General features: G+C 58.8%; 2 protein-coding genes across 9 annotated transcripts in view; both read left to right on the top strand.

The window, feature by feature from the left end:
- Positions 1-10118, top strand: part of Ppp1r16a (protein phosphatase 1 regulatory subunit 16A) — a 17410-nt gene extending 7292 nt beyond the window's left edge. The window contains exons 2-12 of one of the 5 annotated variants that reach the window (XM_040293460.2): positions 4208-4481; positions 4856-5141; positions 6368-6438; positions 6509-6654; positions 8053-8156; positions 8226-8350; positions 8427-8573; positions 8656-8731; positions 8810-8939; positions 9070-9235; positions 9519-10118. In XM_040293460.2, coding sequence (XP_040149394.1) covers positions 4883-5141; positions 6368-6438; positions 6509-6654; positions 8053-8156; positions 8226-8350; positions 8427-8573; positions 8656-8731; positions 8810-8939; positions 9070-9235; positions 9519-9893 — 1599 coding nt within the window. In that variant the 5' untranslated portion in view covers positions 4208-4481; positions 4856-4882 and the 3' untranslated portion in view covers positions 9894-10118. Of the gene's footprint in view, positions 1-4207; positions 5142-5320; positions 5454-6367; positions 6439-6508; positions 6655-8052; positions 8157-8225; positions 8351-8426; positions 8574-8655; positions 8732-8809; positions 8940-9069; positions 9236-9518 lie in introns of those variants that run through there. The other 4 variants (XM_040293463.2, XM_040293462.2, XM_021723171.3 and 1 more) reach the window with 4 other exon arrangements.
- On the top strand, positions 9839-14935 carry Gpt (glutamic--pyruvic transaminase). Of its 4 annotated transcripts, none has more exons than XM_013357417.4 (12): positions 10257-11125; positions 12276-12441; positions 12576-12665; positions 12743-12851; positions 12978-13111; positions 13224-13467; positions 13623-13702; positions 13776-13912; positions 14010-14184; positions 14287-14442; positions 14512-14624; positions 14695-14935. In XM_013357417.4, exons 2-12 carry the CDS (start codon positions 12280-12282, stop codon positions 14783-14785), a joined length of 1491 nt encoding a protein of 496 aa, XP_013212871.1. In that variant the 5' UTR covers positions 10257-11125; positions 12276-12279; the 3' UTR covers positions 14786-14935. The 4 variants fall into 4 exon arrangements, with proteins under 4 accessions (XP_040149400.1, XP_013212871.1, XP_021578863.1 ...); XM_021723188.3 differs by lacking the exon at positions 10257-11125 and adding an exon at positions 11133-11352; XM_040293466.2 differs by lacking the exons at positions 10257-11125; positions 12276-12441 and adding an exon at positions 9839-9969.

Genomic DNA, 14935 nt, shown 5'->3' with positions numbered 1-14935 from the left:
TATTTTGAGATAGGGTCTTGCTAAGTTTAATGAGGCTGGCTTTGAACTTGCTGTCTTTCTGCCTCAGCCCTGAGTTGCTGGGATTAGTGGTGTGTTTCACCATGCCTGGCTTCCAATAAGAGTTTATTTAATTAATCCCCTTTGATAGACATTTAGTTGCTTTTCTGTATTTTATGTCATAAATTCTGCTACATTGAGTGGCCAGATGGCACTTCAGGTACTTCACAATGAACAGCTTCAGGATGAACTTCACAGAGCAGAGCCTCTGGAATACCCCAGTGATGAGCCCTGGGGATGGCCTGCACTGCCTCCCACATCCACAGTGATCAGAGTGACCATTTGTCCTTCACTGCATGGGGCTGCCCATGGCCTCAGGGTACAGGCCTTTGAGCGTAGAGCTGCCTCCTATGGGTCCTCCTCCCCAGTGGCTAAGCAGGCGTCATGGGGTTCGCTGAGACCCCCAGGCACAGTCCTTGTGGCATTCTGCCGGCCCTGCACCTGGTGCCCACATGTTGCAGCCCCTCTCCTAAGGCACTGCACTCTGCCTCTTGTTGACAGGTGCGCGCTACAGACATTGTTCTACAGAATGGCTCCATGTCATTGACTGTGTTTTTAGTACTGGGGATTGAATCTAGGGGTGCTCTACCAATGAATTACATCCCAGCCCTTTTTATTTCTTATTTTGAGACAGGGTCTCGCTAAGTTGCTGAGGCTGGCCTTGAGGTTACGATCTTCCTGTCTCAACCTCTTGAGTCGCTGGGATTACAGGTGTGCTCTACTGTGCCTAGCCATGATTTACTTTTCCCAGAATGATGGGCGTCTAGGGAGTCTCCCATTTTTTTTCCTTGAATAGATATTGGTACAAACAACATGAACTCTTCTGGTTGTGAGTTACGGGAATCAGTTCCAACAAGCACAAACATCACAGAAATGTAAAGTCCCCCAGAATTGGACTGAGGGAGGCAGGCCAGGATGCCAGGCTAGCCATGTTGCTTCCTGGGACTCCTGTACTGGCTGCCCAGTGCTCTCTGCTGCCCACTGTGTGTATGCTTTCCCCCATGGTATGCAGCCACAGCAGGAGGACTCTCTTCCTGCCTCCCTGACACTATCCTGCCCCCCTGACACTCTGCCTGATTTGTTTTCGGGCTTCAGGGGGTGCTCCCAGAAGGGCTGTCAGAGGGGACAGTTCAGGCCTGGGGATGCACTAGCACCCTTGAGGTGTACTTGTGTGTACCCTGAGAACAGGAGCCTGTAACGAGTGCCCCAGGCTCTTCCCCTTCTTGGCATTTCTCTGTAGCTCCTAGTGTCTTCTTTCCTTCTGTGAAAAGAGTGCACCTCCACCTGCCTCGTCCCTGTCTCTGGACAAATAAGGAGACTTGTGCTTCACAGCCATCAGACTCTGGGCTCTCGCTGTGCAGTGGGGGTCTTGAGGTGGGTGTGTGAGGCACTGTGGTGGAGCAGTTAACAGGGCAGTTCTGGGTTAGGTGTGGGGATGATGGCGAGGACCTGCTGGAGGAAGGCTGTGGCTGGGGGCAGGGTGGGGTGGTGCTGAGGGTATCAGGCCAGGGACGTCAGGTCATCCTAGAACCGTTGGAGCCTGGGCTGGATCTGGGTGCTGCCTTGCTGCTGCCCCATGGTGCTCTCTGCAGTCTACGGGTGGTTCATTGGTGGGAGGCTGAGAGGTGGGGATGGGGCCAATATCCATCTGGGAGGCTACTCCCCACGGGGTTCCACTCTTCTGTGCAGCTTGCCTGGGCTTGGAGCTGAGAAGTAGAAAAAGTCAACCGGATTATCTGTTTGACATTCCAGGAGGCCTGGAGACAATCTGCGGTGTGTAGCCATTTGCTGGGCTTGCCCACTTTGAGGTTGGCTTCTGGAGGATGGATAGGCAGGCAGCATCTAGGGGAACTCGGGTACCGGAGTTTATAGCTTTCCTGGGTGGAGGTGGGTGCTGGACACCCCTGAAAGGTGACTGTCTGGGGTGGGTGCCTGCACGTGGGCCTGGGCCTCCTTGGGCTCTCTGGGCATGTCCTTTCAGACGAAGGAGTCAAGCAGGGTAGGAACCGACCCTAGCTCAGGTGGAGACTGTGCTCAGTCAGCCTCCAGCAGAGAGCTCAGCCAGGTGGGTGCATCCAGGGGTGGGGACTGTTTTGGGGAGCCATATGGGGAAAGGCAGAGCACCCCATGCTCACTCTCTTCATAGCAGCCAGAGGGTTCATGCTGCATCCTGAGGGGGCCTCAGAATGAGAACATTAAAAGTCAGCTGTGTTCCATTTGAAAAATGGTTGTTGCCAGCATGGTGGCCACACTTGTAATCCCAGCTGCTCAGGAGGCTGAGCACAAGGATTTCAAGTTCCAGGTCAGTCTGGGCAATTTAGCAAGTCCTATTAAAAGAAAATAGGACACACACACACAAAAAAAAATATGTAAATATTTATTTACTTATTAATTTAAAGGACTGGGGTATAGCTCAGTGTTAGAGAGCCCCTGGGTTCAGTCCCTAGTCCAATATACACACACACAAAAGAAAGTGGTTGCTGTCCTCAGATTATTTTTCTTCTGTAGGACAACAGCATCAGATATCTTTATATCAGCCAGGCTTGGTGGCAAATGCCTGTAATCCCAGCGGCTTGGTAGGCTGAGGCAGGAGAATTGCAATTTCAAAGCCAGCCTCAGCAACTTAGTGAAGCCCTAAGTAATTTAGCAAGTTTCTGTCTCAAAATAAAACATGAAAAGGGCTGGAGATGTGGCTCAGTGGTTAAGCACCCCTGGGTTCAATTTTGCCAGTGCAAAAAAATATATATATCTCTTTCTACCCACTGATGGGGTGGGTGTGGCTATTTGATCAGGTGGTCTTGGATCATCTTCTTTACCTTCATTGGACAGAGGTGGGGCAGGCAGGGCAGTGGGCCTCCCTCTTGGCTGTGACCTCTTGGGGCAGACTGGGGCCTCTTCCCTGGCAGAATCCTGATGACAGAGAGATGCAGGTCCCACCTTGTCAGCCCTGTTGGGGAGGAGGATATCTACCATGGGTGGCAGCAGGGAGGACTCTGTCACATGGCAGGGTCTGGAATCCTTGTCCTTAAGCTGGAAGAGCTAGCAGGGTACCTGCAGAACCCAGCCTGGTTGTCTTGAGTAGGGATGCTGGACCTGAGAGGGTGACATCAGGACTGGGGAGTCTGGGCAGGGTGTTGGGCTGGCTTACGTCAGCCCTGGCCCTAGCAGTCTGCAGAGGTGGCCAACTTTGGAGCAGGCTGCTCACAGCAGAGTTCTGTTGGGAAACCTCTTGACCTACGGAGAGCACACCAGTCCAGGGCTAAGGGCCCTACTGGTTCTGTCCCTAGGAAACTCAGACCAAGCTCACAGGGGCTAACTCTACCAGGTCAGACCTGTCAGAAGGGACCTGGCCAGCCTAGTGTCATCTGGTGTGGCAGTCCCCTTCAAGGCAAAAGGGGTGTTTGTTGAGACCCTTGTTGTATAAACTGGCTAGAAGAAAATGGGTTTAGTGTCTAGGTTGCCGAGAGGCCTGGTTGTGTGGAGAACAGGATTCTGGGTCGGCCGTCTCTGGGCAGTGTGTGACTGTGCCTTCTGAGGAACAGAGCAGTGGGTGACCATACCTTGTGAGGAATGGGGCCAAGATGGGCACTCCAGCAGGGTTGTACCTCTAAGCTGACAGCCTAAGCTGTTGGCCTGTTGGTCCCTATAGACCTCAAGCCAGGTCGGTCACCTGTGCCTGTAACCATACAGCCCAGGTTCCCAGATGGTTGGAGTATTGGCTGGCCAGGTCAGGGAGCCTGGCAAGGAGCAGGAGCATATGGTAGAGTGAGGGGCTGGGGAGCTGATCACTGGCCGAGATCAAGGAGGCAGGGCGTGAACTCAAGGACTCAGGGGCAACCTCTGCCCCACACAGCACACAGGGCTGGCTGGCTGGTCATGGGCAGTGCTCCTGGCTCTGCTCCCAGTGGTGTACCTGGGCAGCCCCTTCTGCAGAGGGTGGGTCGGGAGCCTGAGGTGCCCTTCATTCTGCCTTTCCTAAGTGTGAGAGCTGAGCAGCCCCCCAAGGATTATTGCCCTGCACTGTGTTCCGCAGGCAGAAGGTGGGCCCCACACAAGGCAGGACCCCAGGGTGGCCGGGAGTGGTCTCATCAGAGCCTCTCTGCCCCACCCTCTGAGCTGGCCTTGATGTGCTTCCTTGTTTGCTCTTCAGGTGTATGTGGCTGCCCAAAGGGGAGGCTCCCCTGAAGACACACTGACAGGCCCCTGTGTCCTCTGTACCCTGGCTGCCTAGGGCTGACCTTATGTGGCCCACCTCATTGGTCTTGCTGTGCCGGCTGGAGCACCATCAGGAGGGTGCAGGCAGGGCCCGGCCATGACTGCTCCTTGACCCCAGCCAGGCTCCTGAGGCCTAGAAAGAGCAGAAGTTCCAAGGGGCTCTCAGGACCCACTGTGGATTGGCCCTGCCCTCCCTCTCCCTTGGCAAGGTACCAGGAAGCTAGAGCTTTGTTATCTGGGTAATTAGCTTCAGACCCTGGACTGAGTCCGGCCAGGTCTTAGGGCTACTTCCCACAATTGATGTACCCTGATCTCAAGAGGGAAGTGAGGTGCTGCCTGTCTAGAGACCCTGCTATCTGAGCCACCAAGGTGCCAGGCCTGCGTGGGACCAGCTGTGGTATCCTTACACGCCCTTCCGTCTTGGGCTGTGCCCCTCAGGGCTGCCTGGGCCTGATCACAGCCTCGCCAGGGGCCGAGGGCACAAGCCTCAGGAAGGGAATGCCCTCAAAGGTGTCAGTCCAGCCAGCTGCTCTGCCACTCAAGCCTGGTCTGACCCCCATCCCCTGCACTGTGGTACCCCAAGCAGCCCTGTGGGTCGACACCCCCGACCATGGCTGAGCACCTGGAACTGCTGGCAGAGATGCCCATGGTGGGCAAGATGAGCACCCAGGAGCGGCTGAAGCATGCCCAGAAGCGGCGTGCCCAGCAGGTGAAGATATGGGCCCAGGCTGAGAAGGAGGCCCAGGCCAAAAAAGGCAGTGGGAAGCAGCTGCAGAAGGAGGCATCTGGCCGAGAGCCCCCGAAGCAAGTTGTCTTCCCTCCCAGTGTTGTCCTTCTGGAAGCTGCTGCCCGAAATGACCTGGAAGAAGGTGAGTGTCCTTGTCCCAGGGTGGTACCCAATGGCACTCCCATCCATGTGGGTGTGGCCTCATCTTGTGTTGGGCTCTGGGCTGGGCCAGTGCCTGTCCAGCACTCTTGGGCTTTAGCCACAGGGCAACCAGGGTCTCTTGTTAGGACAACCCGTGCTGAGACAGCTGTTCTTCAGCAGAGGCCTCATGCAAAAGGTCCTGCTGTGAGGCAGGCCAGTTGTGAGAGGACCAGGCTGCAGGGGGCGCCCATCAGGGCCTGCAGAAGCATCCAGTGTATGGAGCTGAGCAGGCTGACAACTCTCACCGCCTCTTGTAAGGATGCTAGGCTGTGGGTGAGCTCCCTGGCCTCTGCCAGCTGTTCCCTGAGTCCCGCCTCTGCTGAGTAGGGTGGTAACACATACTTCCAGTTGCAAAGAGTAGGGCAAGCTGACCCAGTACCCACATGGCTGACCCCTCTCACAGCTGCCCTCAGTGTTCCCTTTGACTCCTTCCTTACCACTGGAGCCTTCCCGGCCTGATGACAGCCTGACCTTTCTGCAAGCCCCTCTTCCTCTCCATGCCTCATATTTGTAGCCCACTGAGTACAAGGCTCTGGAGTCTGGGGAGGAGACCTTGATTTTTCTTAAGGGCTCTTCCTGTCTCTTTTTGGGGCAGAGATGAGGAGGAGTGGGCAGTGACTGTGCAGGAGCCCTCCTGAGACCTGGAGGCTGGGAGGGGACCTGTAGAGAAGGGTGCTAGGTGTGCCACAGGCCTGTCACAAGGAGCTGTGTCTTACTGCTGCATGGCCAGAGAGGACCCCAGGGACCTTGGCAAGAGCGTGGTCTGAGATAGGATTTCTGAAGGGGAGCAAGGGCAGGGACAGGCACTGGTTGAGGGGCTGGGCTCATCATCAGGAAGATCAGAGGAGTGTAAGCCCCTATGCTGGGGCTATACGCAGCTGCAGGCCTGGGAACTAAGCTGTCTCACAGGAGGGCCGGTTCTGCGGTCTTAGGGGTTGGGTGTCATGATAGGAGAGGGGCTGGTGCTGCTGTGTGTGAGTGTGGCCTATTTGGGGCAGACAGACACCCCAGGCTCCTTGAGTCTGCATGCTTCCTGCCATCTATACCAGTCTTCTTCTCCCTTCCCTGATCCCTGGGCATCAGCATCATGGGCCCAGGTGGCCTTGGGCCAGGGATGGCATAGGCCAGTCAAGGCCTCACCGAAACGTCACCACCCCCTTCTTACAGTCCGCCAGCTCCTCAGGAGTGGAGTCAGCCCCGACCTGGCCAATGAGGATGGGCTGACAGCACTGCACCAGGTCAGCCTGTGTGCGGGTGGGCAGGGCAGGGGCTGGCAGGGCTCAGGCCACTCAGGCTGTGTGTTTGCAGTGCTGCATTGATGATTTCCGAGAGATGGTGCAACAGCTCCTGGAGGCTGGGGCTGACGTCAATGCCCGTGACAGCGAGTGCTGGACCCCCCTGCATGCTGCAGCCACCTGTGGCCACCTGCACCTGGTGGAGCTTCTCATTGCCCGGTAGTGTCCATTGGGCCTTTATCATGGAGGGGCTTTCTCCCAGATGGCAGCTCATGTGGCTACTCTGTGAAGCTGGCCAGGTCCTGGCTTCCTGTATCCTCACCTCTACCCATTCTGCTTGAGACCCCTGGGGGATAGTTTGGGCCCACCTGCTAGGCTGGACCACCAGCTCTGGATGGAGGGCCTTCTCATGGTCTGCCCTGAGAAATGCCATTCTGGTTAGTGTTGAGGGAGAACTAATAAGGAGGTAAGGGGAGCAGAGAGGCCAGGTAGGTCTCGGAGGATGTGCATGGGTATAGATGAGGACTTTTCTCCAACAGGAAGGAAGGTGGAGTGGGGAGTGGTGGTAAGCCCTGTAACTCCAGCTACTTGGGAGGCTGCCACAGGAGGATCTCAAGTTCAAGGCCAGCCTGGGAAACTTAGATCTTATCTCAAAGATTAAAAAAAAAAGTTTTGGTGGTATTGGGGATTAAACTCAGGATCTCATGCTAGGCAGTCATTCTACCACTAAGCTATATATCCCCAGCCCTTTAAAGTAAAAAAAAAAAAAAAAAAAAAAAAGTTAATAAATGACTGAGGAGGATGTAGCTCAGTTTTTTCCAAGGGTGGACGTGGCTTTGGGTTCAATCCCTAGTCTCTCTCTCTCTCACACACACACACACACACACAAATAAATAAATAAATAGGACTGGGGATTTTACTCAGTGTTAAAGCACATCTGGGCCCAGTCCCCAGTACTGGGGGATGGGAGGAGGATGGAGCAGAGGAGGTTGGTGGCCTCCTCAGGTTCAGGAGCCTGTCCTTCCTCCCCCAATCCTGGGTCTCTCCAGTAGATCACAGATCCTTGTGTGGGTGACTGGCTGTTGCCATCACACATAAGTGCCTCCTCTGAGTAGAGCAGTAGCCATGCAGCAAGCAGGCCCCCAGGCTCCCCTTGGAGCTGGTGACAGGCTGCAGGTGGGTTCCAAACCTCAGGCAGCCCCTCTGTGTCCTTTGCTCCCCTCAGCTCCCCTTCCCCCCAGGCCTGCTTCCCCTGACCTGTGGGCTCAACATCAGCAACTGCTTGGCTTTCTTGCTTCACTCCTCCCTGGGGTCCCTAGAGTGCTGCACACCTCCTGCAGGTGTACCCTGTATTTACGGGGGATAGATGGGTGCCTTGGGCCTTGAAGCCCAGGTGGGTAGACTGCAGGATAGCCTGTCTGCCTTAGGAACGAGATCCAGAGCTGAAGGGCTGCCAGATGAGCCCAGAGGCTTCCTCTCCCAACAGCAGCTGGAACCTACGTGTCCTCCCCCTGTCTGCTGGCACTTCCTGAAGGCAGTCCCAGGCTCAGGGCTTCTGCACAGGGAGGACTTGCTGAAAGGGGGCTGGGCAGCAGCTCTCATCCGTCCTCCCTGCAGGGGTGCTGATCTCCTGGCAGTCAACACTGATGGGAACATGCCTTATGACCTGTGTGAGGATGAGCAGACACTGGACTGCCTGGAGACTGCCATGGCCAACAGGGGTGAGTGTGCTGTGCCTGCCTGCTCGGGGTGGGCCTGGGCATTCCATCTCTGAGCCTGCTGCTCCACAGGCATTACCCAGGACAGCATCGAGGAGGCCCGGGCAGTGCCAGAGCTGCTCATGCTGAATGACCTCCAGAGCCTTCTGCATGTTGGGGCTGACCTCAATGACCCGCTGGACCATGGAGCCACACTGGTGAGGACTTGGCCACGTGGAGGGGGTCTGTTGAGGGGCTGGGGGCTTGTTGGATGGGTGTGGGACTGGGATTCAGGGCTGGGTGGCCTGCCTGCAGCTGCACATGGCCGCCGCCAGTGGGTTCAGTGAGGCAGCTACCCTGCTGCTAGAGCATGGAGCCAGCCTGAGCGCCAAGGACCTAGACGGCTGGGAGCCACTGCATGCTGCCGCCTACTGGGGACAGGTGAGTGTGGTCAGGAGCAGATGGTGAGCCGGCTCTTGGCTGCGCTCAAGCCCTCAGCAGTCCCCCACTGGCTGGCCTGCAGGTGCACCTGGTGGAGCTGCTTGTGGCAAACGGGGCCGACCTGAATGGGAAATCCCTGATGGATGAGACACCCCTTGGTGAGCTCCAGGGCTGCCTCCACCTGGTGGAAGGGACAGGCAGGGAGGGCCCCTGTGACGCTTGTGGTCATCTCTCAGATGTATGTGGTGATGAGGAGGTACGGGCCAAGCTGCTGGAGCTGAAGCAGAAGCAGGATGCACTCTTGCGAGCCCAGGGCCGTCAGCGCTCCCTGCTGCGCCGCCGCACCTCCAGTGCAGGCAGCCGCGGGTGAGCTCCCCCCACAGTTCATCCCCAGCCCCCACCCCGGCTGTGCCTCAGGAGGGATGGGATGTCAGCCTGTAGGTCTGAGGGACAGGCTGTGCGTCCCCCTCACCTCCACCGCACCCCGGCCTTCCAGGAAAGTGGTGAGGCGAGTGAGCCTGACCCAGCGCACTGACCTGTACCGCAAGGAGCATGCCCAGGAGGCCATCGTGTGGCAGCAGCCACCACCCCCAAGTCCAGAGCCGCTGGAGGAGGATGAGGACCACCAGACAGACTCAGAGCTCTGGCTGCACCCCCCAGAGGTGAGTCCTGGCCTTGTGCTACCCACCTTCCACATGGCTTTGGCAGTTGGTCCTAGGCTGTGACCTGGCATCAGTATGTGAGTTCCCCATTCACACTGGTCCAGTTGGAGCTGGGAGGACCAGTGACCTTGTGCTCCTAGGTGGGCCATGCTCCTCAGGGCTGGGCTGTTGTCCCCCTGCCTCTCACGGTTGTTCTTCTACAACCATGTAGCCTAGATCCTGAGGCCAGGGCAAGTAAGAGGAGCTGCCTCCTGACAGCCTTGGGCCCTGATTCTGCCCACAGGAAGATGACCCTGAGGTGGCCAGGTCCCACAATGGCCGAGTAGGGGGCCCCCCAGGGCGGCACCTGTACTCCAAGCGGCTGGACCGGAGTGTGTCGTACCAGCTGAGCCCGGTGGAGAGTACCACCCCAGACACCCTTGTCCGGGACAAGGCCCACCACACCCTGGCGGAACTCAAACGCCAGCGAGCTGCTGCCAAGCTCCTGCGAACACAGCCTGAGGGGCCTGAGGCTCCTGAATCTGGCTTGTCTGCTGACCCTGTGTCCTCCCAGCCGGACTGCGGCCTCAGGGCAGGTGGGGACCCACCCCTGCTCAAGCTCACAGCCCCATCTGAGGAGGCCCCGATGGAGAAGAGGCCCTGCTGCTTGCTCATGTGAGGGGCTGTACCCATTTCCAGGCCAGCCCGAGGCTTGCCCTGGAGGCCCACTCTCAGGGTGTGCCCTGGAACTGCAGGTGGGCAGACACCAGAGTCTTCCCCAGCTTCTGCCCCTCAGGACAGTGGACTCTCTGTTGGGGATGGACTTTAGGCAGAGCCGTATCTGCAGGCATCTGCTGCAGAGTGTTTGTCCTGTGACGCTTGATAAAGGGGTGTTTGTCGTCAAGCCTTCCAGTGTCTCCGCTGGGGAGGGGCAGGTGGTGCTGCTGGACAGGTGCCGCCCATGCCCACGAGCACTCAGGCCTGTAGGTGCATGCTGGGGCTCGCAAGTGGAGGCCTGGCCCCTGTGTGGGAGGGAGGCCCAAGGGCCATTGGGCAAGAAGCCTGGCCTTTACCCACACCCTCCCTGCTATATTCGACTTCCTGGAAGCACTGTTAACTCTTTGTTTTCCTGAGGGCAGTAGGGTACTTTAGAAGGAAGCTCTTTTCGGGCCAGAGCTGAGGGGGCCCATACCAAGGGGCAGGAGTTCTGACCTGCAAAGAGAGGGAGTATTTTTTCCAGGATTCCTGGGCCAGAGCCAGTAGAGCAAAACTGGCACGGCCGGCATCAGGCACTTCCCAGCGGCAGTGGTTCCCCAATTCGTGGCATGTTGCCCTGATCCTGGGCCCTGGCTGCCCTGGCTGCCCTGGCTGCCAACTTCTGCTTGGGCTGGTATAGGTGACAAGCACTTGGCCACTCAGGCTCTGAGCTGGCTGGATACAATGTGTAAGGATGAAGGGGCCCCTTAGGGGCCTCAAGCTGGAGGGCTGAGGGCACTGCCCGATCATCTCTCTGTCCACAGTAGGCAGCCCTACATGGCCACCAGCACGGGGTGGTATGAGTTTAGGCTACCCTCCTCTCCTTGCTGGGTACTGACCTGGTCTGCTCAGTGTCCGGGGCCCGCCTGCCCTTCTAGCATCTGTGGTTAGAGGGTTGCTGCCCTTAGCAGGTCTGGGGGGAGGGCCAGGGGCTAGCTGCTGGTTAAATTTAGTGAGTGGGGCGGTACCTCTGCCTAAGGTCCACCTACCACCACAGCTGCCACTTGGGCCCTGATGCCAGAAGTCAGGCAGTGGCTGGCTCTGACTGGGGCTGGGCTCATATTAACCTGTCCTCTGATGTGAGGGCCAAAGGAACAGGCTTGTGAATTGGGAGGCCATTGTGGCAGCAGAACTGAGAGGTGCAAGTTGAGAGAGGTATGAGTGTGTGTATGTGTGCGCGCGCGTGCATTCCCCACTTAGAACTCCTGGTGGCTTCTCTCCCAATCTGCAGAAGCAGAGGAGCCAAGGCTCCCCTTCGGTCTAACCAGCTGCTACTGCCCAGCTCAGAGGACTGGCTTCCTCACTGTCAGTTCACCCTTGGATCTGGCTGGCCTGGCAGCCTGCAAAGGCAAACCCTGGGAATGGCCTGCGAGCCTGTGGAGGTGGGGTTCTGGGGGCCTATCGCAGTTCACTTCCTGCTCTCTCCGCCAATCAGGAAGGAGGGAAGGTGACAGGCTACCCCTCCACCCCAAAGCCTGGGGTGTGGCCCCAAGGGCAACCCCAGGCTAATGTGTGTTGAAAGGGTGTGAGGGCAACCTGGGGCAAGGGGTTCGAGGGTCCAGGGTTGGCCTGCCCTGTCTCCAGCCCTCCTCCTCCCTCCAGTCCCTTGCAATGCTGATCAGGGACCAAGGTCCAGCTGCAGTGTTCTTGTAGTCTCTGGGCCATGGCCATTGCCCTGGTGGAACTCAGAGTCTCTATTCCTCACTCGTCCCCCCCAGCGCCCCCCCCCAGCATTCCTAAAGCCTGGCTGTCACCTAGGAGACAGGTCTGTCTGCTGGCCTAAGAAAAGATGGGGGTGCCAAGAGGGCTAGGCCTCAGCAGTGCCCTGCTGAGGTAAATCCAGTGGCTACTGGCTCCAGTCTCACCTTAGGGGTCACCCCTACCCAACTCTGCCAACCTTTCAGGTCCACCAGGCCCAGGCATTGAGCCCTTCCCTCCCCCAACACCAAGGCCGTCTCTCCCTACCCCCCATGTGGGTCTCCTGCTCTCCTGTCATGGGGACACTGGGCGGGCACTGGGACTCACCCCAAGCCCCGCCTGCTGTCTCACCCACGCCCTCTGCCTCCCTGGGGCAGAACTGTGCCCAGACCATGGGGTGGAGCCCAGGCAGCTCCAGCTCCTTCAGCCCTTTCTGTCCCTTTCACTGGAGCCAGTAGGCTGCAGTGAAGCGGGTGTCCTCTTACTTTGAGCTCCCTGATTCAGGCTCCCTCTCCCAACCTGAGCTCCCAAGCCTGGACCCTGCTGCCCCCACCACCACCTCTGGGCCTGCCACCTCCTGAGCCACCTTCCTGCCTGATCTGAGCAGAGTCATGGCCTTGAGAGTAGGTGACCAGAGCCGGGCTGCAAGGAATGGGCTGAGGGAGAAGGTGCTGACCCTGGACTCCATGAACCCATGTGTGCGTAAGGTGGAGTACGCCGTGCGTGGCCCCATAGTGCTGCGGGCCTTGGAGCTGGAGCAGGAGCTGCGCCAGGTACGGTCCTGAGGCCCTGCTACCCTCCTGCTGCTCCTGGGCTACTAGATCAGCCTCTGGCCCAGTGGCACTTGGGACAAGGGCTGTGGGGGTAACGGTGCCCAATCTGGCTGCCTTCTCCCTTTTCCTGCCAGGGTGTGAAGAAACCCTTCACTGAGGTCATCCGTGCCAACATTGGAGATGCACAGGCCATGGGGCAGAGGCCCATCACTTTCTTCCGCCAGGTGAGGCTCCTGTACTGCTTGTGTCCCCTTGTCTCCAGCCATCAGTGTGCCCTGACCTCATCATTCCGTCCGCCCAGGTCTTGGCCCTCTGTGTCCACCCAGATCTCCTGAACAGCCCTGACTTCCCTGAGGATGCCAAACGAAGGGCTCAGCGCATCTTGCAGGCGTGCGGGGGCCACAGCCTGGGTGAGTGCTAGTGCCAGACGGGGACCAAGCCCCAGGAAGAAGCAGAGAAGGGTGGATCTCTTGGGAGGGTTGCGGGAGGACTAGCCACTTTCATGGGTCTGCTCTTCTCTGCTTGCCGAGGTCCAGGGGCCTATAGCATCAGCTCTGGCATCCAGCTGATCCGTGAGGATGTTGCCCGGTACATCGAGAGGCGAGATGGAGGCATCCCTGCTGACCCCAACAACATCTTCCTGTCCACGGGTGCCAGTGGTGCCATCGTGGTAGGCTGGGCCAGGGCAGGACACAATGGCTCTTCATCTGTGGTTCCACAGGGCAGGGGATGGGTGCAGCCCCTTGGCCCTGCCAACACTGCGCTCCTCACCTTGCCCACAGACGGTGCTGAAGCTGCTGGTGGCTGGGGAGGGCCGCCGGCGTACAGGCGTGCTCATCCCTGTCCCGCAGTACCCACTCTACTCGGCCACTCTGGCGGAACTGGACGCGGTGCAGGTGGACTACTACCTGGATGAGGAGCGCACTTGGGCACTCGATGTGGCTGAGCTGCGGCGCAGGCTGTCTCAAGCACGTGACCACTGCTGCCCACGAGCGCTCTGCGTGATCAACCCCGGCAACCCCACCGGTGCGCCGCCTCCCCGCCCCACCTACCCTGACCCCTCCAGCTGCTACATGCTCCTAGGCCTACCAGGACTGGTCAGTCAACCCCACTGTCCAGATGAGGGCAGGGGTGGGGTGGTGGGGGCCCACAGTTGACCCTGGCCGCGCTGCTGTCCCCAGGGCAGGTGCAGACCCGGGAGTGCATCGAGGCCGTGATCCGCTTCGCGTTCGAAGAGGGACTCTTTCTGCTGGCTGATGAGGTGCGTACAGGGACGCGCCAGGGAGTGTGGCTGCGGGTCAGCGGCGGGCCGCGTGACGACAGCGCCCCTGCAGGTGTACCAGGACAACGTGTACGCAGAGGGCTCGCAGTTCTACTCCTTCAAGAAGGTGCTCACCGAGATGGGCCCACCGTACTCTACGCAGCAGGAGCTTGCCTCCTTCCACTCAGCCTCCAAGGGCTACATGGGCGAGTGCGTGTGGGCCCGTGGGGGGTTCTTGGACTCCAGCCACTTTCCCGCCCTCTCTTCCCTGCTGGGCCTCGACCTTGACGCCTGCCCTACCTGGCAGGTGCGGGTTCCGCGGTGGCTACGTGGAGGTGGTGAACATGGACCCTGAAGTGCAGCGGCAGATGCTGAAGCTGATGAGTGTGCGGCTGTGCCCGCCTGTGCCGGGCCAGGCCCTGCTGGACATGGTGGTCAGCCCGCCAGCACCCTCTGACCCCTCCTTTGCGCAGTTCCAGGAGGTGAGGGAAATGAGGCCAAGGGCATCTGGCGAGCAAGTTGGGGAAAGGATTGAGGGCTATTGTGTCCCTGCCATGCCCTGATTGTCCCCTCCGTGGCTGCAGGAGAGGCAAATGGTGCTAGCTGAGCTGGCAGCCAAGGCCAAGCTCACGGAGCAGGTCTTCAATGAAACTCCTGGCATCAGATGCAACCCAGTGCAGGGTGCCATGTACTCCTTCCCTCGAGTGCAGCTGCCCCCCCGGGCGGTCCAGCTTGCTCAGGTCTGGTGGGGCAGGGCAGGGTGGGGCGGAGGCCCGGGCATAGAGCTCTGACCGCCCTCCACACCGCAGGAGCTCGGCCTGGCCCCAGACATGTTCTTCTGCCAGCGCCTCCTGGAGGAGACCGGAATCTGCGTGGTGCCCGGGAGCGGCTTTGGGCAACTGGAGGGCACCTATCACTTCCGGTAAGACCAGGCCCACACAGCCTGCCAGTGCCTGCTGTGCCCCCTTTGGCTTACAGCTTGCCTTTTCCAGGATGACCATTCTGCCCCCCATGGAGAAGCTTCGACTGCTGCTGGAGAAGCTGAGCCGTTTTCATGCCAAGTTCACCCGGGAGTACTCCTGAGGCCACCACAGGGACCAGGCTGGGCTGCCTGGACTGACTGTACCCAGGGACCTGGTAGTCTCTGGACCCCTGAGAACTTGCTGCTGCCCTTGGGGGCTGGGCATCTCTCTCTGCCAGTTCCTAATAAAGCTGAGTGCGGTTATGACTCTG

The sequence above is a fragment of the Ictidomys tridecemlineatus genome, chromosome 7 (assembly GCF_052094955.1).
Source record: "Ictidomys tridecemlineatus isolate mIctTri1 chromosome 7, mIctTri1.hap1, whole genome shotgun sequence".
In the NCBI taxonomy this organism is placed as follows: Eukaryota; Metazoa; Chordata; class Mammalia; order Rodentia; family Sciuridae; genus Ictidomys; species Ictidomys tridecemlineatus.
Note: the sequence above shows the minus strand (reverse complement) of the source record. Positions and strands in the feature narration are given on the sequence as shown.

Bases quoted from the DNA above. Each gene is read 5' to 3' on its own strand.
- Gpt (XM_013357417.4), top strand. From the start codon at position 12,280: ATGGCCTTGAGAGTAGGTGACCAGAGCCGGGCTGCAAGGAATGGGCTG. The intron at 12,852-12,977 runs GTGAGTGCTAGT...GCCGAGGTCCAG, and splicing joins GTGCGGGGGCCACAGCCTGG to GGGCCTATAGCATCAGCTCT. The intron at 13,112-13,223 runs GTAGGCTGGGCC...CCTTGCCCACAG, and splicing joins GTGCCAGTGGTGCCATCGTG to ACGGTGCTGAAGCTGCTGGT.